Below are 24,151 nucleotides of genomic sequence, written 5' to 3' on the forward strand. Positions count from 1 at the left end.
ATATATGCTAAGTTTTTGATTATACAGTATTTTGTATAATTCTGAATATAAATCTTTAAAGTAACTAAAGTTATCAAATAAATGTAGTTGAGTAGAAAGTAATATATTTCCCTCTGATGTCGTGCAGTAGAAATATAAAGTAGCAGGAAATTAAAAATACAAGTAAAGTACAAGTACCTCAAAGTTGTACTTAAGTACAATACTTAATGTAAATGTATTACATCGCAGCACCGTAGACAATATATGAATACATGGTATTTTAACCATATAACCATAATACATAATGTATGACACTGAAACTAAAGGTAATAGTAGTATTTCTATGATTATTTATTATTTCAGGGTTGGCCATGTTTAAATAAATAATAAACAAACATGGCAAGTACAAATAAATGCATACAATTAAAAAAAAATACATTAATGTGAAAATAATAAAAATGAATAAACAAGACAATAAACAATGCATAAATAAAGTCGTGGTGTAGCTTGTTGTAGCTGCACCCCTGCAAAAATGCGAGGGATGCAACTGTGAAATGGAGGCATGTGATTGGCTGTTGCTACACAAGCCGCAGTGACATCATCAGTGATGTAGGGACGGTGTCCTCCTCATTCACTCAGAGAAGATACGAGACCCTCGCCCGTCTGTCATCTAGCAGCCACAAACAGACATGGTGAGTAAAGATATTGTAGACTAATCTATCGAAATAGCTGCGTTTAATAGCTTTGCAATAAATCACATTGTTCTTCATTCAGACATTTTGTAAGCATCTAACCCAGTTAACGTTAAGCTAGCTAGCTGCGTATCTGTGCTGGCCTGCGTCATTCATTCTAGCTTTAAGCCTTTAGCAACAATCCTTTCCTTAACTGTACGTGAGCTTTAATGCAGGATTAACTTCAAGCATGTGAATATCACACTAACGCTATTCTGTGCCTTTTTAACCTCCACCAGTCTGACTTCACAGAGGACCAGATCATGGGTGAGTTCATATCTGATTAAGGATTTCTCTTTTTAATTGTTAAGGTTATATATACACATCATCGTTGTAATATTTGAAATAGGTTTATGAATTCGTCACTGTGACCCTGTAGTTTATTGTCTCTGCAAACCGCTGGACCCCTTCAGGTAACTCTGACAGACTGGGATAAAATAAAAGCGTTTTCTTACTGTGTGAGGTTCAATGTTGGTGTGTTCAATGCTTGTCACGACTTACACCTGACAGATAATGTCTGAATTCATCAGGGCCACAGAATACTCTACTAACCTGCAAATAAGTGTGTCTAATAAGTCATCTAATAAAGCATGTTGGAAATATCAACGTTAAATGTCTGTCATGTCAGCAGGCATAATAATAAAGATTATAGCAGATTATATGAGGTTTACTTCCTGCTGCCAGCAGTTGGCGCTATGATAGTAGCCAATATAGATGTCTTCAGGCTGGGACTCTTTAAGCAAGGGTCAATTTGAGTTGCAACAGTTCTGTTTCATGTCAAAACACGCAAGATGGACTCCACGTACACGGCAACATCTTTACATGAAGAATCTAAATTTGAACAATTTATCATCGCAAAGCTCTTTAGATCTTACCGACCAAGTCGTTCTGATTAATTCTCTAGGAGTTTGTTAAAGTAAAGCTCCTGAAAATGGCAGGATTGACTTCCTGTTGGGTCTACATGTGCCTACGAAATTTCGTACATCTAGGTGAAACGTACTGGAAAGGGCTGCTTCATTGAAACTTTGCAAGTAATGTATATTATTGTACTATACTGCTGAATCTGAGTTCTACCTCTCTGTCTCCACATTAGAGTTCAAGGAGGCCTTCCTTTTGTTTGACCGGACGGGTGAGGGGAAGATCACCTACAGCCAGTGTGGGGATGTTATGCGGGCCCTCGGACAGAACCCTGTCAATGCTGAGGTGCTCAAGGTCCTGGGAAACCCCAAGTTAGAAGGCAAGCCTCTAAATCACCAGCCACAACTAAAATAGACTAATGCAACCTACGTGCACAATTATAATCCCTCATTACAACCTCAGAGAATCAGTATGTGCTGAACTGCTGGGTTTTGGTTTGTTTGGGATACAGATATGAGCATACAAAGCATTTCTTTTATTACATTACATTTATTATTTGTTACAATTTCACTTCTTAATGAACCCTGTAAGGTCTGTATGAAGGTGTGTGTGTCAATGAAGATATGAGGATTTCTGCAAACCATGATGTGATACATATCATTAACTAGAGACCATCTTGCAATGGGATCATACCAGCCCCTTTCCCCATTCCATACCCCCCTACTTCCGGCGCCCTTGCTCAGATCACACCCGTCTGCGAATTCGGCCTTCATTGTGATCTCAACTACACATCACAAGTTGCGTTACTACATCTTCCAAAAGCTGTCCACAGACACAGAAAGACATATAAACACTTGGCCAAGTACTCAAACCTCTTCTATGGTAGTTCCTGCTACAGTAGGTGTCTCCAGAGCCACACTTTGCCATGATGACACACACACAGACTGACAAAGTGAAAACAAGGTGGTAATAAATTTAGCCTAAAGCTCTGATATTGTGAAAACTGCATTTCTACTTCCATTGTTTGCTTACGCTGGGAATAAAGAGACGCTCTCTAAATCCTGTTCAAGCTTACTGACATCAATACTCATTTCATAACCGCTCTAGAGACCATACAAACGTTCGTATTCATTCCCCTGCAGAGATGAACTACAAGATGATGGATTTTGAACAGTTCCTGCCCATGCTTCAGGCCATTGCTAAGAACAAGGACCAGGGCTCCTTTGAGGACATCGTAGAGGGTCTGCGCGTCTTTGACAAGGAGGGAAACGGCACAGTGATGGGAGCAGAGCTGCGTCATGTTCTCACTACACTAGGTAAGTCAACACACAAAGATTTGTCATTAATCCTAATCTAGTTGAGCTGACCTCTGTCTGTCTGTCTGTCTGTCTGTCTGGCTGGCTTATTATGCAAACTAAGATCTGTGCCAAGAACAATGTAAACCAGCGTAAACAAGCATTTTGTCTCCTGTCAGAGTTCTTCTTTTGTTTATTTTTACGTTCTATGATATGACTTTTGATTTACATGGTGATTCTTTGTTTGTCGAAGGTGAAAAGATGTCAGAGGAAGAGGTGGAGACTCTTTTAGCGGGACATGAAGACGCTAATGGCTGCATTAACTATGAAGGTAGAACTGCACACTCTCTGGAAAGATGCACTCACATTACTCTTTTTCAAGTCCTACACTGTGCGATATGCGACACTACTATTGTGGACGTACATAACAACGAGAGTCATTGTGTTTTTGTGTCACACTGACAGTCAGTGTTCTCGCCTCCCAACCTTAGTCCGCCCCTTCATGTCTGGCTGAGCAGACGGTATAAGCAAACCTCTGAACGCTCTCCTGACTGCAGATCTCCTGGCTCATCACTGCACAGGCTTCACTTTCATCTAGATTGAAGAAGGGAGACAGTTTGTACACGTCGTAACATGTGTGCAGTGTAGCAGGTTTAGTTTCAACAGCTGCTTAAAGGTTCAATGTGTAATTCTGACCCACCTGCTCTAAAGAAACAGGGGGCAGTATTTCACCTCTGAACTGGGTCCATACAGTTTCCAATGTTTATATTTTAGTTGTAATATTTTGGCATATTTATTGTATTCTTATGTATTCTTTATATTGTGTATTACATTTACTCCCGTCGGTCAGTCAGCGGGCAAGAATACAATTCTACCAAACTGCTGAAACTCTGAGAACCGGTCAGAAAACACTGCTGTCTTGTAATGTGCACGTGGGGCTTCTCCATCTGTGTTCACTGGGCACTAGTGTTATCCGGGGGCTGTAGTCTGTGTAACGTTACATTGGACTAAATTCCTTCCTGCAGCTATCGTTTTAAGTTTAAATTCTGGTATATGTTACACATTGAACCTTTGAGTCAGCTAGAATCATTCCCCCACAGCATCATGCTAAAGGTGACGGCCGAACCTGGTAAATCAACTATAAATCCTTAACCAGAACAGTAAATGGATCCGGCTTTGCAAATTATTTCAAAAATGTACCCTTGCAATTAGAAAACTTTAAAAGAAATTATTATAGCTTCTTCTGTGACCTATGAGCGTTGGTGATGTCCTCTGATCTTTCATTTTCTCACAGTGGTCCTTTGCCTCCCCTGGCTCGAGCATCCCTGCATGTTTCTATTCGGCTCCCGTGATCCACATCCACTGTGGCTAGGCCCGTCACGCTAGAGACTTTTGTTGGGTGATATATTGTCCCAGAAATAATTGCGATATCATTATTGTTGTCATTTTAAGACAATTTTATACCTCTGATATATAATGATAAAATATAGCTTCCTGGTACAAGTAAACCTTTCAAGAGCAATGAACTTTCTGACTACCATATATATATATATATTTATATATATATATAATATATAGATGGAGAGTAGATAGAGATAGATATGTGTATATGTGGATATAGTGGATATATATTGTATAATGTGTATATATTTATATATGTATATATAGTATATATAGAGATAGAGGAGAGAGGACACAGACACAATAGAGAGAGACACAGACACAGGATAGATAGAACATTACACATAGGTAACAGAGAGCGAGAAGATATAAAGAGAGAGAGAGTATATACAGAACACATATGAGACAGATGAGAGATAATATATAACACATGTAGATATCTAATACACACATATACATAATTATACATACAACATTTACATAATAATAATAGATTTTTATATATACACCATATATATATATATTTATATGATGTTCGTATGTATGTATATAATATGTAGATATATATAATTATGTATGTATGTATGTATGTATATACTATATATATATTATGTGTATTGTTATGTATGTATATATATATATGTGTATCGAATATGTATCTATATAGAATCGTGTTGAATATATAGGATATATGTATTTGGTGCTGTATATAATATTATATATCTATCTATAGCGATCTATATGTGTTCTTATATGTATCTGTGTGTAGGTCTCTATCTATATAATGTGTATATTATCTTGGATATGTGTGTATGTAATATCTATCCTATAGTGTATGTATATTATATAGATTATCTATATGGATCTATCTGTGTGTATTGTCATCTAGTATTTATATGTATCTGTGTGTTGTAAATATATTCGCTATATTATATATATAGGTGTTATATATATTGTGTATCTGTCATTGTGTATGTTACTATAGCTCTGTCGCTGTTGTCTGTATAGAGATCTATATCTAGCTGTGATATATCCTCGCTATTATATGCTAGATAGGGGGAATATATATGTGTATGTATAATAATAGATATGCAAGATATATATATGTGTACTAGAATAGATTATAGGTATGGGCCGTATCTTGGGAGATGGAGAGGGGCGGAGAGATAGAGAGAGAGAGAGATGAGTATGGATGATAGAGAGATAGAGAGAGAGAGAGCTAGATAGAGGAGCGAGCGCTGAGGGAGATTGGATGGAGAGGGAGAGAGAGGGCGAGAGAGGGAGAGAAGGGAATAGCGAGAGGGAGAGAGAGGATAGAGGGCGAGAGAGAGGCGAGGGGAGAGAGAGATGGAGGAGAGAGGAGAGGGAGAGAGCGGGGGAGAGAGAGAGAGAGAGACTAGAGGTAGAGAGAGACAGAGCGCGAGAGAGAGCGAGTAGTAGGAGAGAGAGAGATGGGATGGAGAGGGAGAGAGGAGAGATAGGAGAGGGAGGAGAGAGAGACGAAAGACAGAGAGAGAGAGAGAGACAGAAGAGAGGAGAGAGAGAGAGAGAGTAGAGAGATAGAGAGAGAGAAGAGAGAGAGAGAGAGAGAGAAAGAGAGGAGAGAGAGACGACGACGAGGAGAGAGAGAGAGAGAGGAGAGAGAGGATATATATAGATATAGATATATATATATATATATATATGAGATTAATATAGATATATAAATATAGATAGACATATAGATATATAGATATATACATATATATAATATATAGATATAGTATAATATATATATATATATATATATATAGAGATATATATTATATATATATAGATATATATATATATATATATATATATATATATGATATATGTGTATGTATATATATATATGTGTATGTATATATACATATACATAATAAACCCACACAACCAAAACAATTTGTAAAATGGAGCTGTCAACATAAATTGTAAAGTAACAACATATGAGCTATACGTTAAATATAAGTAACAACAACAACACTTAAACCCAAAATGTTCCCACACCGGATCTGTGACCGATTAGTGGATAACGTACAAATGATCGATGTCATGTTCCTATGTCGTCGATAACGTAATTCTCGTGACAGGCCTAACCGTGGCTCTGAAAGAAGAACAGCTGTATAGACACAAATTGAAACGGTAAAAATACTAAACGCTGCAAAAGAATGATTATGTGTTAAATGTTCTCCTTCAGTTGCCGGACATGTGGCCACGCTACACCTTGATACTTATGTCTGAATGTATTTCTTATCTTCGCAGATGTCTGACTGCTTGCCCTCTTTGATAGGTTCGGATAATCCTAGTTTCTGGTCCTGTCTGCTGGCGAGGAGAGAGCAAAGTGTTCCCGCTGACAGATGTTGTTTGTGAAGTGTGTTTCTGCTTTTGTCTGGCTTCAGATTGAATCCTGATGTTGTGTTTTTGTGTGTTTCCTTCTCTCTCGTGACAGAACTCGTCCGGATGGTGATGAGCGGTTGAGGATATCAGAAACGCACTTCCAGCTTTAACTTTCTTCCTGATTGTTTTTGTATTGTTTGACTCGTCCTGCCCGTCCAGCCACGTCCTCCTCCCTCCAACAAGTCTGTCTTTTCTTTTTCTTTTTGACATCTTTTTATCTTATTTTCAGAAGTGCCTTTTCTGTCTAATGTGAAGAAACCCTTTCATCTCATTTTCAGCCTCGCAGGTACAATCAGCGCTTCTCCTTTGTTAATCAGCTCGTCAGTCTTGTTATCAACGTCTTGTTTTGTTTTTGTTTGGATGGATATGATAATGACACATGTTACATCTAACAGTATGGAATAAAAATCCTGCTTTCAGCCTCTGAGTCTTCTGCTTGGATCAAATATTTCTTAATAGGTTAAAGATATCACACATTACAAAACATTACAATAGAAAAATATTAATATCAGGAAAAAGTAGAATATGAAAAACATTAGCAACGTATAAACTTCGTTGATGTACTGTTGGCTAGATTAATTACGACAAACCATCAGATTATAGATCATATCTGTGTAGCGTCGTGGTCCTGGGAACCATGTATTGCTAAAACCTTTCATGAGCTCAGAAAAACAGCTTTGTGACGATGCATGTCCAGCTGATTTTAAATACTTTATTTAGCTTAAGAAGTCTGCAAATGTTCTCAGCACATTAAGGGACACATCATCCTTCAGTTCATCATACAGATTCAAAAACATCACATCTAAACTAGAGATATGGTCTTCACTGGACAGGAATGGGATGAAAAAGTGTAATCTTAAACTAAAGTAAGTAACTAAAGCTGTGATAAAGGTAGTGGAGTAAAACAATACAGTATTTCCCTCTGAAATGTAGTGGAGTAGAAGTATAAAGTTGTGTACAATGAATATACTTAAGTAAAGTACAAGCCCCTTGAATTTGTACTTAAGTAAATGTACTTGCTTTTCTTCAATAACTAACAAATATTAGTCCGTGGAGAGATTTCATAACGACAGTAGTGTGATCTTTAAATATCTGACAAACTAGTTTATTAACGTGTATTTTACCTTCTTATGTGTGGTTCTTATTTGTTTTACCAGTCTGTGAAATTGCCGACGAAAAAAAAAACCCAAAACACTCCAAACAATGACTTCCTCTTCACATCTTTATTTTTTCCCCAACATTTTGTAATTAAAACCTGAACCTCTTTTGTTTTGCCTTTTTTTTTTTTAATACAAACTGCCAGAGTAACTGTCAGCACGAATGTGATGATTTACTGAGGAAAAATTGATTTCTACTGTATACTAATCAATGCAATTGCTGCTACCTTCAGCATAGTGAAAAACATACAGAAACTGAACATACACTTATTTCATATCACAAAGTCCACACAATGTAGTAACACGGTTAAAAGAAGTCCATTTATGCTCACAACCGCGGTGAGGTCTGCAATACTGGCTTGACGGACATCAACTGTAAAGTTTCACCTTCTGACTGGATTATATTTCATGAAACTGACGTGACGTGTCGTGTGCAGAATGAAGCCTGTTTTTTTTTTTTATTCTTCAAACTTTGTGACACACGACAAAATGGCACTGGAAATAAAACTGAACGGTGGTAATACAGATCTTAATGGCATGCGTCCACACACACACACACATGCTCACAGTCGCTTCTCAAGAGACCGATCCAACAGACCTGCCTGATTCCTGAACTGTGGAGAGGGTAAATATAGGCTACAAAGGTAATAATATACAGTTACAATGTTGACATATCAAAGAAAAGATGGAAAAAACAGACAGTAAAAAATATAAAAATTGATAGGATAAAAAGTGAGGATATTGTTGCAGATATTAAGGACACAATTCTCCTTAGTCAGCTGTTTAAGGTGCGAGCTCCCTTGTTTCTTTTGACAGCATTCACATTTCTTCCATGTGTAACTTGAAATGCACCAGCGAAAAAAAACAAGCCGCTAAAAAAAAAGAATCCTCTTTTTTCCCCAAGCAACCACAATAAAACTCACTGAATAAATGTGAGATAAACATGAATATAAAAAACATTTTGGTTTAGCAATTAACACAAAGTCAAATTATGAGTAAAACACTTATGCGGTCGCTGATAGAATCATTATTCCCAGACTTTCAGTCATTCCTTTTGAACAAAACTACATTCCTCACAAAATTAAAACCCGGACGCTTTGTGTTCATCCAGATTTGAAAAACATGAAGCTCCTCGTTGACATGTTTTTCTCTAAGTGCTGTTGAAATAGGGACGTTATTAAGATATATTTAAAGAAAGGTCTTTTCAGGATGAAGATCTCATGCTGTCAGTACTTCCAAATATGATCATTATAGGGCAACACAAGGTGTGTTTGTAACAGAAAATCCGTTCTACAGTACATTGTCTCAAACTGCATCCAAACCAACTTAATTTCCAACTGGCTTCTGATTTGTTTTCATTCATTACAGACATTTCTCGTTGGTTTTGGACATGTGACCTTCAGGCCAGACCTTGTAGAGTGACCGTTGGTCCATGTAAAAACAATAAAAGCAATGAGGAAAAGTAACATTCCCAATCAAGTATTCAAAACCTCCAGCATGAAAAAGTATTTAAGACAACAAAGGGACATTATAAGTGCTAAAGTTCAATTTCATGGATGCTTCAAGTCTTTCAATGAGACCATGGAAAACATGTTAAAAGTGCATTTTTGTCTTACATATAATTAAATTTCGTACCTTCACTACAAGGGGGAACTCTGGAGAGCTTGTGAAGCACGACACTTCACAATCTGTGACAAACTGTTGCAGAAAATAAATGCAACAATTTCCAAAACACTGAAAACACAAGATGAGTCTTTTCTCTTCTTCTCCTTGAGTGGCAGCACGTCGGTAAGACTCTCAGTTCACCAGATCTCTGGTGTTAAGCTCAAAATTAAGAAGTGAGACATTGCTGTCCAATCGACCTCACCGGATGAACAGCTTCTGTTTTAGGTTCATTTTCTTCATTGGCAGATTACATTTAAAAGGGACTTCTTTTTCAACAGACAGTCAAAGTAGAGCTGGTTTGATTTAGACATATTATTTTTTTCTTTCTCTCATTAATTGTCCTTTTGAAAAAAAAATAAAAATAAAAATAAAAAGAGCTGAACATGTAAAATGTGTTCTCTTCCTTCATATTATGACTTCTTCGTTTTAGATAATACCGGCAGGATTCAAAGTGGTCAGAGTCATTCGGATTCTCACTGTGGAGGGGGGACTGGAGCTGAGGGGTGGAGTGTTTCCCCGGACAGAGGGGCGGTGGGCTCTGCGAGGGGAGAAACAAGAACACATTGTGACACATTTTTATAAAATGTTTTCAATGTTTTGAGTGCTCAAGTAACGTTAACAGGACACATAGTCAAAATAAAGCTGATACGTGTATTCTTCCTTTCTTTTATTAAGTATATTATCTTGCGTGGGACTTTTTTCAAAATTCCATACTTTTCCAGATTTCCTAGATTTTTCATAACAAACTTAACATATGAGTACTAATAGCTAGCTGTTTATTCAGACTGATGAAAACATATCTGCAGTAAGAAGCACACTGCCTATTTGCTTCTTCTTGTTTGGTTGTGTACATACAATACAAATGATGATCATAACATTAACGCCTATTAAAGCTGCTACATGGTAACTTTAAACTCACCATGGAGTACAGGAGTAGTGCTGGAGCTGGAGCTGGAGTTGGCAGCTGGGGTCGCGCCTGGGGGGCAGGGGGGCGAGGTGTGAGCACTCTGAGGGGGTTGGGTCTCAGGGGCCGGGGCAGAAGCTGAGGCTGGAGGCGCGGGGCTGGGGGCCGGCTGCGGCGCTGGTGTGCTGGGAGTTTGCTGACTTGCGGTCGGACCCTGGGGTGGCGGGGCTGGGGCCGGGGCGGCCTGGTTGGTGTTAGGGCCTCCGGCCTGGTTGTGCTGCTGGTGCTGAATCTGCTGGAAGTGCTGCTGGCGGGCCCTCATCTCTGCATATTTTAACTGCTCCATGTGGAAGGACTGACGGTCAGCCAGAAGCTGCTGACGCTGGTACTCCAACTACACACACACACACACACACACACACACACACACACACACACACACACACACACACACACACACACACACACACACACACACACACACACACACACACACACACACACACACACACACACACACACAGTTATGCCTGGGAAACAACTTAAAGTACTCTTTGTTAGAATTGTAAAACACCTTCATCTTCTAGAACAGACAATATTATCCATACTACTCCAAAATGAACTTTGCTCTTATTTAGCCAACGAGACTTTCATTAGTGTTTTATTGTATTTACCCTATGCAATATGATGATTTACTGATCATCCAATGACTTCAAATTTGTTTGCTTTTTTGTTTTTTATTTGCTTTTTGTTCGCTGTTCTTATAATGGGAAACAGGTTCATAAATAAAAGGTTAGATAAATAAAAAATGAAAGCTTTTGCACTCCTATTAGGTTCACTAGTCTCTTGAGATACTACGTATCCCAGAATCCCACACTCACAGCCTCCCTCTCTCTATCCATGATAGTTTCCAGTTCTTCGAAGTGTCGCAGTTTAATCTCCAGCTTCTTCATTTGGGTCTCCACCAGCAGAGCCACCAGAGATTTGATCTTCCTCTCTTCCACTGCAGCCAGGTGCTACAAAGAAAGTGAAGGAGAAACTTAGATCAGAGAAAATGTGAAAAGAATGTGAACAAAAGGCGATGAAGGAAACAGCAAGTTTACCTTGGCTTTGACGGCAGCAGCAGCGAGCGCAGACGCAGCAGCGGTGGCCAGGTTCCCCTCTCCCATATCACGCTCCACTTTAGCCTTCCTCTCCCCTTCAATCTCCGCCTCTCTTTGTCCTTCCTCTGTGCCCTCTTTTCCATCCTTCTCCTTCTCCCCATCGCCTACGAGAGGGGAACAAAGTTAGATTTCTTTTCACTTTGACAAGAACACTGTGTTTCCTGTATCTGACTGAGATGCATCTTCTTACCCATCTCTGACTCTGTTTTGTCCGCCTCCCTCTCTCCTTCTTGTTCTCTTCCTCTTTCTTCTTCCTTCTTCCCATTCTCTGCCTGCTTCTCCTCTTCCTCAGTCGCTCCATCTTTGCTCTCCTGCATGGGAAAGGAAACACGGCACAATGAGCTTTGCATCAGCAGAACTCACAAATCAGAAACATTACATAATGACCATCGTGCGTCGTACCTTGGCCTCCCTCTTTTCTTCACCTGGTGGGTTCTCACTCTTACTTTCATCATTGCTTTCATCTAGAGAGAAGTCAAGTCAGTTATTCTTTTTCGGTTCTAAGTGCGAAAGTATTTTATTTTTTGCAATTTTTCATGCTGTACTTGTGTGTTTTCATCCTACCAGGTCTCTCTCCCTCCTCCAGGCCAGTGCCTGCGATGCCACTACCCTCCAGGCCATACAGCGGGTCCTGTCGGCCGCTGACCCTCGCTGCCTCCTCCACCCGCCGCACATGAGCCTCAACGAGCGCTGCAGGAACCTCCTCCTTCATACGAGAAAACTCCTCTGAGAGGGAGAGAGACAGATCAAGGTTAAAAGGTGAAGGTAAAAAGAAAAATGTTGATTTGGGGATGACTAATTACTGATCAATAATACGATTTATTACCGGTGACAGTTATTCTTCTCATCTTCACGTCTTTTATGACAAGATTGGCTGGGCATCTCTAACAGTAGGACATGACAGGCATTGTTTTTATTTATTTATTTATAAAGCCCTTAATGGCAACTTGACAGCATACATCACTTCCTTAAAGAATTGGGCTTCTTGTCTTTATTTAACATCCAATAAATCAAATTCAAAATAAGCTCCTTCTCACCCAGAGCCGACTTGGCAGCTGCTGAGGCCACGCGTGGGTCGACGACAGAGGCGAGGAAGGCCACGGAGCTCATGACAGGGTTTCCTGCCTGGCTGAAAGGTACCGGCTGGTAGGCCAGCGGTCCCAGGGTGGAGGAGTTGTCCACCAGGTAAGGGTCTTCAATAGGCAGCCGCAGGAAGTGCAGGATGCACTCATCCTGTGTACGGCTGCCCACATGCTCTGAAACCTTGTTCCAGTCGTCCTTGTACATCTCCAAACCCTAAAGGGAAGTGAGGACTACATTTAGCTCCACATTTTAACTTTCGTATTTTCATGTTTAATTATCTGCAATCATCACACGATGGATTTTAGGGATCATTTGTACCTCAAGTAGTAGTAGTGTTTCTTGTTCTGTCCACTCCCTCATAGAGCTGGCTGTACTCTTGCTCTGTGCAGAAATATCACCACCACTTTGTTAATACGGTAGGTCTTTGGAAATCACAGCAAAGAATCATTCTGTCATGCATCTCCTTAGACTTGTACCTTTGCAGAGCCGGTCTTCTTGCTGTACATGTCAGTCCGCAGCCCAAAGTTTTGTAGATCTGCTGGTTTCTCCTTCACTTTATCTGGGAAGGACATCATCTGCTGGGTAGCCGGGGTCTAAGGGTGCACAATGAGAGGGGGACACAAGTTAAATAAAATATATTTTAACAATCATTATGAGATTTTAAATTGCAATGTCAGAAAAAGTTACCATTTTTAGATTGATTTAAGATTGAATACCAATTAAGTTCTTATTTTTAGATTCATGAATGAAAGGCCTTTTAAGATTTGTTAAGGATCAGCGGGAACCCTGGGAACAACATCACAGCACAGTGCAGGTTATTGCATAGTAAGATGGTTTACGCACGTTCCAGTTCATCAAGATTATTCCTTTTGTCAGCCCGTGTGAAATACAGTTCGTAGGAAACAAGCCAACCGCTTCAAATTTTGGGTCCAGCAAACAAAATAAAAATATGCCAATATACCAGGGAAAATATGTATGTAGGTTAATTTAATTTATATATTAGTATAATAGCTGCTCCAAGTTCCTCGGATGATGACAGCATTTTCACAGCTGAACGGCAAAACCTGCCCTGTGATGTCGTTCCCCTTTCCTGCTTTGCATAAACATAATGAACGTTCAGCTTTCTTTGCCTCTTTCTTTATTTGCATATTTGGTATTAAGATAAATCAAAAGTAACAGAAAGTAATCAAGTTACGTTACTTCAATATTGTGATACTTGGATTAGGTTACTGACTACAAGTAACCCTCCCACCCCTGCATGTGTGTATTTGTGTGTGTGAGCGTATGTGGACCTGGGATGTTTTGGGCTGCAGGGGCACCAGACTTGATGGAGTGTCTGCCAGGACGTGGAAGTGAGAGGTGGGTGGAGGGCCCATGGGTGTGGGTCGGCTCTCGGAGTCCACCTGGTAGTTGATCAGGCCCCACTGCTCCAGGAAGGCGTGGACTCTGCAGCACAACAACCACAGAGTGACCACACTGACAGCAGTTTGACTAAAACAAGTGACGTTGTAGATACAGACTCTGGAGTAGATAACTTCCCTTTCAGCCTCCACCTACCTCATGATTGCACACACGTCTCCTGCCAGGTTCCTGCGACAGGCGGTGGATGTCAGGTACTCCTGAGGGTTCAGCCGGTAGGTGTCAATCATGAAGTTCCTGTACGCCAGATAACTGAAAGAAGGAGGTGCATAGTGAGTGTAATAACAACATCTAATATTGTGTTGTGTACTGTTCAAATACTTACATCTCCGGGGTTTTGGATTTGTTCTTCCCATTAAAAAACTCGGGCAGGGCTCTGCGCTCAATGGCATGAACACTGGGGGAAAACAATTACGACACGATGAGGACTCACAGCTGGAATGCGTACGAATGAATCACTTTGGATTTTTTGAGTCAAACACAATTGACCCCAGCTGATTTCATTTCAATCTTACTTTTCACATGAATTGTGTAAACACATTACTAACATCTCTCAAATCAGATTATTTACTCAACATAACATAACCCTGCTGGTGTCTCTGTCACTATCACTCACCACTTACAACATGTCTATCCTGTGCAAATATATTTAATATGTATTTATACATTTTGTTCTAGCGCACTGCTACACACTATGGTGAAAGGTGTATATAGTGTGTATATGTATATAGTTATGTTATTTTTTTTGTATTTTGTCTTTGTGGTGGGATTAATAAAGTTCTTATCTCGTTTATTTTTCTTACCTGTTGTAGTCAAACCAGGCAGCGTAGCTCGGTATAATAATGTGATGAGTTTGCTCAGTCACATTGTCCTCATGAAGGTCCGAGCCTTTCACTGGCTCACCCTTCACGCTCGGAGAGCCTTCCTCCTCCTCCTGTTTAAACACAAGCACACACACAATCGTGATGATTCATGGGTTTACTGTCCTCACTGTCCCCACATTTTCTTGCACTTTTACAAACTAACTTACCTTGCCTGTTGTTTCCATGGACTCATCCTCTTGCTCGTCTGTTCGAATCACAGAAGAATGGTAAGTGAATATAAGACGTACAAGCAGAGGTAAATCATTCACTGAATACAACATGAACTGTCACTTAAAATGAATGGAGGACTTTCACAGTTTGAAATGCATACTTATCCTCAATGTTGGGAGAGACACGTGAAAAACAATGTCCTCTAATATGACAAAAACCCAGATCCACGATAAAGTAATACATCTTATGACCTGATATCTTAAACAAATTACAGTGGCTCACTCTTGATTTTCCACTGTTTTAGATGCATTAGCACAGAAAGGGGGTGTTTTATTGTAAAAGTAGTTACAGGTGACCATGATGGAGGAGACGCATCTCAAATATCTGCTCACCCATGTCTGCTCCTCCCTTGACTGGAGTTGAATCAGAATCCTTCTTAGTGTTACCTGCAAAAGAAAGTATGTCAGCTAGTAACCGACAAAAACTACTTAAGTCTTGAAGGTGGCAACTGAGGTTCATTTTCATTTTCTTATTTGGTTATATTTATGTATATTTAAAAAACATGTGTACTTGTCTTAGGTGGGTTTCCCTCTTCAGATGCTGGAACAGGTGACGCTTCATCCAAATCTTTACTAAGATCTTCCTGCTCCTCCTCCCTTTGGCCCCGTTTAGACTTGGTGTACGGGGTCGTTGGCCTGTTCGCACGCACACACAAAAAAAGGACATTATTTTACAATACTGCATAATGTCTCTGATACAACTGGTTCTGCAACACATTATTCTTTAACAGCTGATGATTGTAACATCATTGCATCAAGACACGTCTGGTCACCGACCCTTTTTTGGTATTCTTCTTCTTGCTCTCCTGAGGCGGAGGGGTGGGGGAGGGCGACGGCGACCTCTTCCTCTTCTTGGCACTGACAGGCTTCTTATCCCTCCGCTCGTCAGGCGTGGTCACCTCATCCGTTAGAGTCTTGGCTGAGATCCTCTTCCTCTTAGGGCAGCCATCGCCCACTTCATAGTCCTCCTCATTCATCCACTCGTTGTACTGGTCCAGGTCTAAAATCCACTTGGCATGGACCTGTGAACAGAGACCATACAGTGTATGACCAATACTGAAATCTTTTCACTGAGCATGTCTGTGAGTGAAATGTCACCAACAACAGCTCATGGCACAATTAAACCTTGTACACACGGATTCAGATGTCACGTCTAGAAATGAAATAACAATTCTTTAAGTGGACCCACAGCAGAAATCATTTTGTGAAGAACATTAGTGGGGTTTGTACTGGATCCTATGTTGCTTTTGTGGCTGAAAAGTTATTGTATTTGGGCAATAATGGCTAATAAATCTGTTAGTGTTCAATGGAAGTTTTTATTGATTTATGTTTAAGTAAAAACAATTCTACAGAAACTTGAACACCAAATGCAAGTGCACTAAAGGGGCAGTCACAAAATGAAGACAAATGCAGTTCATCTTAATTATGTCGCTATGATGTTTGAGTGACAGGATCTTGATAGCAAACTAACCCAGTGTGCTGGTTTGTATGTGCATACAGCTCCAGACCTTTGAATGCTTCACTGCTCTTACTATCATGTCCTAGTGAGCGCTTAATGCCTGGAGCAAGTGATGCTGAATAAACAATAAGAGCTTCTGACACTGCTTTGAATTTGTGGTTCAGCCAAGTGCCAAAGGAAGCTCTGTTGTTCTTGTAGGTTTTGGACAGAGAGAAAAATATGAGAAGGGTACTGTTGCAAAACTATGGGAGCTATCAGCTCTGTGTACACAGTCCCCGGACAGGTTGGAACAATAAAGAAAAAGCTGAGACACATAAAATGAACTTCCCTCATTACACACTCAAGACTATCATTTAAAATTATTTCAAAAAATCGTGCAAACAAAATAATGCACAGGCATTTATACATTTCCATGTGCTGTAGAATAAAAGACACTTGGGAATGTTGGGAATGGATGACAGAAATATAGAGAGACAAGAAACAGCAAGCAACAACCAAAAAAGTTTCCAGAAATGAAATACCTTCCTGGGCTTTTCTGGGCTGGGAGGATCCTCCACAGCAGCTTCAATCTCATTGGCTGGGATCCAGGTATCATAACTAAATGGTGAGAGGAGCAAGGTCAAAGGTCAAAGTTAGGGCTTGTAAAAACATTTCAGGTAGACCAAGGTGTAACTGAAGGCTGTGGAGTTCAGAGCAGTATGAAAAGCTTCAAGAAAACAAAATTAGCAGATCCGTGAGAACTGTGTTATACTTCCACAATAAAACAAAGCAACACTGTAACACATGTCCATGTGAAATATTTCAGGGTTTGATACATGTTTCAATGAACCTCTGCCTCGCCCAGAATATCTCTGTAACTTTCTTTGAATTCTCTCGATACCTTTCCTCTGTGCCTCCTTACAGATAAACAACTCCTAATGATATCAAACTCGACTGATGTACCTTAGGTAGGCACACCCTGTTCCCTGCCTGAAGCTTGACTGAAGGTTATCCTGTACGGACAGAATGTAAAGTGTATAACTGTTTGCTTATGTCCATCTGACACACTGTGTGAATCTTTCATCCCCCTCTCCTCACTGTCTTTTGAATGCATTAACACACACACAGTGTTCTTCCTCACCCAGACTGCACTCTGTATGATTGTTGAACCTTCTTTGCACAAAAGAATAAAAACTCCAAAGACAAGTTTATTCCTCAAGAATCTTTGTTTCACTATTATAGACTTCACTGGCCATTTGTATAAAGACTTCATTCAAACTTTCCACGACAACAGTTGTCATTAAAGTGTTTGTAAACTCAGCACTAACCCGTCAGGAAAATATCCCCAGTGGAGCAGCACTTGTTTGTCTCTCTTCATCACGGGACGCACCCATTCCTCTGGACCAAAAAGAGAAACGGATATCAGCACAAAGCGAGCAGAAGTCACACTAAAAAAAACTAACCGTGCTAGAACACAACGTGTGAAGCCTCACCTTCCTCCAGGCTGGTGGGAATAGGAACAACAAGATGGGAGCTGGAGGCTTTGTCCTCAGTTACTGAGCCCTGAGACAAATGAAGTCACAAGAAAATATGGGTTAAAGGCACAAAGAGTAGGATTTGTCAGTAACAGTTTGTAAACACAACATTCAAAGTTGGTCCTTCCTCCCCGTCTCAATGAGTGTTAGGATGATCGCCAGAAGGTGAAAGCCAACTCCTGATTCACTCTCTCGTTTAGAATAAGCTTTGTCAGCTTGCCGTTTTGCTTTGCTATATTTTAGTTTAGTGGCGCTGTGTCCGACATTTTTGTAGCTTCCTCTTGGATGCGTGCTTACGATCTGGCACCTGGTCGCAATGTTTTTACAGAGGTTGAAGCCCAGAAAGTTCCCGGACAAAACAAAAACAAAAATACATTTACTTTTAGGAAAATACTACTCATTGTGCCTTAAGCTTACAACATAATACTTTTTTAAATGTTTGCACCAGGGGTCTCACAAGCAGGCACATTTGGAGCAAGTTTTCAGTTTGTAATACTGAAACTTTTAACAAAACAAAACAAAAAACAAACCTGATGTCTTTTGATGATGTCTTTCAGTTTCCCAAGCAGCTTTGGCTCTATGTCAGAGCTCAGGTAGATAACTGGTCTACTTAGGCAGTTGTTCTGAAATGAAGAAATACAGCAGTGATATGCGACTGAGTGAAACTCATACATTCAAATAGGCAGAAAAATAAATAAATACATATATTTAATATCATATAATCTAAAACAAGAACTATGTCTGTGTTGTTGATTTCTTCAGATTTGGAGAGCGGGATGATCTTGTAGTGTAACTGCATGATTTCTTAAATAGGATTACTGGTCAAGTCACATGACAGGGTGCTCTTCATTATTTCTATCTGTAAAGCTCAGGCAGCCTGATCCTCAGACATATTTACACAAATATGATGTAATCATAGGACACAACCTCTCAAACAGAGTATTTAGCTCAATCATTTAGCTCTGGTGCCTGCAGCAAAAAACAAACAACATTAACTGGCTCCTGTTGCAGCTCACAGCTGATCTCTTAAAAACAACAGCGTTATTATAGGATATTGTTGTAATGTTGTAAAAGTGTGTGGAGTGAAAAAAGCTTTCTTTAAAACAAAATGAGGAAAAATAAACACTGCTATTACGCCTCAAAGAATTTGAACTGAAAATATTTACAATTGCATTTTGGCTGTCCAGGTAATGTGTGTTAAACACATACATAGAGGAAAACAAAGAGGCAAACTCACCTGCACTAAGGACTTCTCAATCGTCATGAACATCTCCACATTTCGGTCCATCCTCGATGGATTCTGGAAGTCAAACCTGCGCCTACCAGGAAATTAGACTGGAGTTACACACGAAACGGCAACATAGCCGAAATACAACCGTTTACTCAGGGCACTTAGACAACATAGTTTATTTTCAGTTAGTCTGTTCACCAAACATTTATACCAACTAGAAAGAAAGCCTTACCATCCTTGGTCACTCTTGAACTTGTAGGCAGCAGCCAGGATGTGGCAGAGAGCCCCTCCTGACTTGAATTCCAGAAAACTCTTCATCTGCAGACACAAAGATTCAACGATTTACGCATCATTTATTGTCATTTATGCAACACAAGGTTGCACAACAAAATGCAAAACATTCTGTCCATCATGCCACAAAAACATGAGAAAACAGAACAGAAAAAAACAGTAGTAGTAGAGGTGCATTCCTGAAGTCCATGTTTTTGAAGCTGTGAAGGAGGAATGTAAAAAAACAAAAACGGTGGCAGAAAATATGGCCGGCATCTTTAACATAAAAAAAAAAAACGTTTCAAAATGCCTCCATAGGGTAAAGTCATTCGATATGTGTGAATGACACTGAGATAAAGGAGACATACGGGCAGCTTGGTGAGCGGAGGGTTGCTGACATGTCGACCGAACACCTCCTCCTGGAACTGGAGCAGCTGGACCACCAGGCTGGACAGAGACTTGTTGGTGGGGGGCTCGGCCTGGATGTACTGAGAGGATATCAGAGAGAGGCAGTCAGAGCTGAGCCACAAACTACAGTGTGCTGATAGGCAGCGGTGGAAGAAATATTAAGAGAGTTTAATAAAGTAAAAGTAGCCATACTACAGTGTAGAAGTACTCTGTTACAAGTAAAAGTCCGGCATTCAAAATCTTACTCAAGCAAAAGTACAAAAAGTATAAGCATCAAAATATACTTAAAGTAAAAGTACTCATTATAAGATAAGATATGATACAATAAGATGATCACAAAGCAGGAAATTCCCCTTTTACAGGGCTCAATGTCAAACAAACCATGCACATTTAAAACACATTAAAAAACAAACACACATAAGAAGAAAAAAAGTCCTGCATTCAAAATCTTACTTAAGCAAAAGTACAAAAGTATAAGCATCAAAATATACTTAAAAGTACTCATTGTGCAGAACGGCCCATTTCTGAATAGTGTAGCCTATATAATTTTACTGGATTATAATTATTGATGCATGAATGTGTTCATCACTTTAACGTTGCAGCTGGTAAAGGCTTTTTCTTATTAATTTACTTTATATACTGCTATCTGCAAAGTAACTAAAGCTGTAGCGGAGTAAAAAGTGCAACGTTTCCATCTGAAACATAGTGGAGTAGAAGTATAAAGTAGCAATAAAAAGGAAATACTCAAGTAAAGTAAAAGAACCTCAAAATTGTGTAGTACGGTACCGGAGTAAATGTACTTAGTTATAGTTCATAGGTGCTATGTGTGATAAAATATGCCCAAAAGTGGAGGGAGCGTGCCATCTGCGTTGTTATTCAGGGCAAGTTAACCATTATGCTTTGTACATCTAATATGGGGATTAAATGGAAAATATAGTTCGTTTCATCATTATTATTGTCGTATTGTTAAAGAAATAATGCAGTTATTTGGTTAAATCTAGCAGCACTCCGCTCAGTGTTATTCCAGACGGGCCATGGCTTCAGTCCGCGCGGCAGCCAACATCTGGATCTGAGCTGCATTACCGTTAGCACATTAGCTACCTAGCTAGCTAGCTGGCTGGCCGGCTAAAGTCACCCCTTTTTGCAAAATATCTTCCTCACAGGACTGATTGTGAGCTGCTTTTGCATCGGTTTATCTACAACAACGTACAGGGATGCCGCCATTCGTGTCTGCATCTGTTGCAGCGGTTGGCTCAGCATCCTTTTGTATCCCGGCTCGAGTGAATCAAACAGCTGGATGTTCAGCAGCACCCTCCCTCCTCTCTTTGTCACTGCCTCTGCCCAATAGGTAAGTGCCCACATTTCAGGGTGAACCGTGTAAGCTCAGCGTGTACGGATACAAAACATGCGGTCAGTACCTTTTTGTAATTCTTTCCCAGCCAGACGCGGACATTATCAAACTGAGAAACGGTATCAGAGGCTTCGAAATATTTTACATTCGGGCCGCCGTCTTTCTTCCGCACCGCCATCTTTGACTGCAGACAACTAGTCAAGTCGCGCGCCGCCCAGCGGACAGAGTCCGGTACTGCAGCCGCTGGAAGGTGTAATAACAATCCGCGTACAGCAGGCAGCGGACTTATGTAGAGGATGGTTTCTGAAATACTTCTTCGTGATGTGAGAGATTTGAAAAGCAGCGGCATGCAGCAGTTGTGGAAGAAGTATTCAGATTATTTACTTTATTTAAGCAAAACCAACTAAATCCTTTTTATTTATAGGTATAAATACATTTATATAAATATTTATAGGGACATTTGCAATGATATTGTTTTAGTTGGGGGAGTAATTTTGTATTTTTTCTTAAATTGTGGTGCTTTTTTGGGGGGATTTCAGGATTGTTTTAGCTTTTTATGTTGAATGTCTTGTGCTTCGTTTTGTGTTTTCTTTGGACATCTTGGGACCATGTTGGAAATAAGTGTTTTCACTTTAACATGTTATACTTTGGATACTTTTGTTTCTTTTTCTGATAATCCATAAATACAATCAATCAGTGTGCTGCATTTCTGTTACAGTGCTTTTGTATATACTTGTTACTGACAAACAAATCCTCTCTTTCATGTATGTATATATAGCTAACTTTTAATTTATCTATGTATCATCTCATTCAATTATCTCCATAATCCATATTTAATTCCCTTTTTCTTATTCAATTTGTGCAATACTGTTGAATAAACTCTGTCAAGTAATTTTACACTATTTTTCATAAACATGTGAATGAGAATGTGTGTCCAAACTTTTGACTGGTACTGTATGTTTATAATGCTATATTGTATTATTATTTTATCTATTTCATTCTTATCTCACCGTCATTTTATCTTATTTCATTTCATATTAGGAGTGCTCTTGCGACGAGTGCTTTTTAGCTGTTCTCTCGTCTCTCGAATACATTTCATTGTATTGTTGTCTCTGTGTTAACCTACATATGACTAATAAAGTAAAACTTAACTTCACAAAAGTGTCAACAAAATGTAAGCCTACTTTAAGTATCAGTAAATAGGTACCCAACAGGTAGAATGGCTCCTGTCACTGTCATATCATTATATTATTGGATCATCATAATTGGTGTATTAACATGTAAATAGTTCTTAAATGTTGGACAGATGGACCGAACTTTAACTGCTTTATGGACTGCTGGCCAGTATAATATATATATCCTATTTGCTAAAATTGATTATGTTTTTTATATATAAATATTCATTTGAAAGGCACCTTGTAACTACATCTAGTATCCTAAAAGAATGGAAATATTAAGTGCAAATGGGAAAATCTGAAAGAGCATTAGGAGCAGAGAGGGCCACATGGTGGTAGTAGTGCTAAACAGAAGAGTAAATGTATCTACTCGCAGCTGCTCCAGCGAGTGCGATAATTCACTTCTTTTCCAGGTAATAGCTTTTTTGCACCATTTTTTAAATCTAATTTCTTTTTTGTTTTTACTTTAGTAACTAGCTATTGACTTGTTCTTTCTTGTCCTGCCTGAAGTTGTACAATCAAATAATAAGTGATGTGTCAACAAAATAATAAAAAAAGAAGCTTTTGTCCTTTTATTCATTGGGAGTGACAAACCTTTGTGTATAAATATTTTTTACATCTTATTCTACATATACATTTACACTCCTGTTTACATTTAGTTTATCCATTTGAACTACTGTACATGTATATTACTTTATTTTATATTTTATTCATGTTTATATTCTGCCTATATTTTAACTTGTGTTATTTTATGTTTTATGTGTTATTTCATTTACTTCTACTTGTGTTTATATATGTATATATATATCGATGTATATATATATACATATACATATTTAATGAGCATTGCTGAAGGGAGCCTCAGTTCACACGCTACTAGTATACTAATATTCTTAATTGACAACTGAAAGAAGTGCGTCTGTTTTGAGTATGAAGCATGAAGAGTATATGAACATACATACAGTCTATGGACGAGAAGTATTATGACTCACTGCACGGAGTACATCCCAGTGCAGTGAGTCTGCCACGTTATACTTCCATGATGAGTGATTTCGTGGTTAAATGATTGTAACAGCATTACAACATGTAAATCACCAAAATAAAAGACTTACTTGTAAATGAAAAGTAAAAGAAAATGTAATTAGATTTTTAAATTGGCAATAAATGACGTCCTGCTGCAGGACTTTAGTAACTGTGCTGATGAGACATTGAAAAAAGAAGACAAGTCAATGAGAAAAGATCAATATTTTTAAAACACATTTTAAAGGACACATTTCTGATTCAGTAGCAGTGAGTGCACATATCGTGTTTGATTGCATAAGAGGGTGTTCTCTTTCAAGCATATACTTATATACACATATATAAAATAAAGTTGATTTCACAACTTTCACAGTATTCAAGAACATGCACTATGTCGTGCTAATTATTTTATATCTATTTTGATCTATTCAGGAGAGTTAGGGTGTGTCAGCAGGAGGACAGTGAGGAGCGATGCCCTTATTAATCCCAATGTATCCTCTGGTCTTTGTTTGATTTGTTATGTATTACTGGCTGAATTAAACAAATTTTCCTTCTTC

General features: G+C 39.1%; 2 protein-coding genes across 3 annotated transcripts; one reads left to right on the top strand and one right to left on the bottom strand.

Moving 5' to 3' along the window:
• Window positions 1-571: 571 nt before the first annotated feature.
• myl6 (myosin, light chain 6, alkali, smooth muscle and non-muscle) lies at window positions 572-7,104 on the top strand. Its single transcript, XM_029432671.1, has 6 exons — window positions 572-671; window positions 950-977; window positions 1,804-1,947; window positions 2,711-2,884; window positions 3,117-3,194; window positions 6,735-7,104. Exons 1-6 carry the CDS (start codon window positions 669-671, stop codon window positions 6,761-6,763), a joined length of 456 nt encoding a protein of 151 aa, XP_029288531.1. The 5' UTR covers window positions 572-668; the 3' UTR covers window positions 6,764-7,104.
• Window positions 7,105-7,927: 823 nt separating this feature from the next.
• smarcc2 (SWI/SNF related BAF chromatin remodeling complex subunit C2) lies at window positions 7,928-21,639 on the bottom strand. 2 transcript variants are annotated; one of them, XM_029432669.1, is made up of 26 exons: window positions 21,467-21,639; window positions 20,009-20,128; window positions 19,603-19,688; window positions 19,377-19,452; window positions 18,670-18,762; window positions 18,098-18,167; window positions 17,933-18,002; window positions 17,147-17,222; window positions 15,944-16,188; window positions 15,678-15,802; window positions 15,500-15,553; window positions 15,104-15,141; window positions 14,877-15,007; window positions 14,399-14,470; window positions 14,212-14,325; window positions 13,947-14,100; window positions 13,131-13,247; window positions 12,973-13,035; window positions 12,609-12,867; window positions 12,136-12,297; window positions 11,974-12,035; window positions 11,762-11,882; window positions 11,512-11,675; window positions 11,290-11,424; window positions 10,424-10,802; window positions 7,928-10,042 (listed from the first exon to the last, which is right to left on the bottom strand). In XM_029432669.1, the coding sequence occupies exons 1-26, from the start codon at window positions 21,575-21,577 to the stop codon at window positions 9,978-9,980; spliced, it is 3,162 nt and encodes a 1,053-aa protein (XP_029288529.1). In that variant the 5' UTR covers window positions 21,578-21,639; the 3' UTR covers window positions 7,928-9,977. The 2 variants fall into 2 exon arrangements, with proteins under 2 accessions (XP_029288529.1, XP_029288528.1); XM_029432668.1 differs by having other exon boundaries at window positions 19,377-19,458.
• Window positions 21,640-24,151: the final 2,512 nt, after the last annotated feature.

Source organism: Cottoperca gobio, chromosome 5 (genome assembly GCF_900634415.1).
Source record: "Cottoperca gobio chromosome 5, fCotGob3.1, whole genome shotgun sequence".
NCBI lineage: Eukaryota > Metazoa > Chordata > Actinopteri > Perciformes > Bovichtidae > Cottoperca > Cottoperca gobio.

Bases quoted from the DNA above. Each gene is read 5' to 3' on its own strand.
- myl6 (XM_029432671.1), top strand. The intron at 1,948-2,710 runs GCAAGCCTCTAA...ATTCCCCTGCAG, and splicing joins GGGAAACCCCAAGTTAGAAG to AGATGAACTACAAGATGATG. The intron at 2,885-3,116 runs GTAAGTCAACAC...TGTTTGTCGAAG, and splicing joins TCATGTTCTCACTACACTAG to GTGAAAAGATGTCAGAGGAA.
- smarcc2 (XM_029432668.1), bottom strand. From the start codon at position 21,577: ATGGCGGTGCGGAAGAAAGACGGCGGCCCGAATGTAAAATATTTCGAA. The intron at 18,168-18,669 runs GTTTGTTTTTTG...CATTTGTCTCAG, and splicing joins ACATCATCAAAAGACATCAG to GGCTCAGTAACTGAGGACAA. The intron at 13,248-13,946 runs GTCCACATACGC...GTGCACCCTTAG, and splicing joins TGCAGCCCAAAACATCCCAG to ACCCCGGCTACCCAGCAGAT.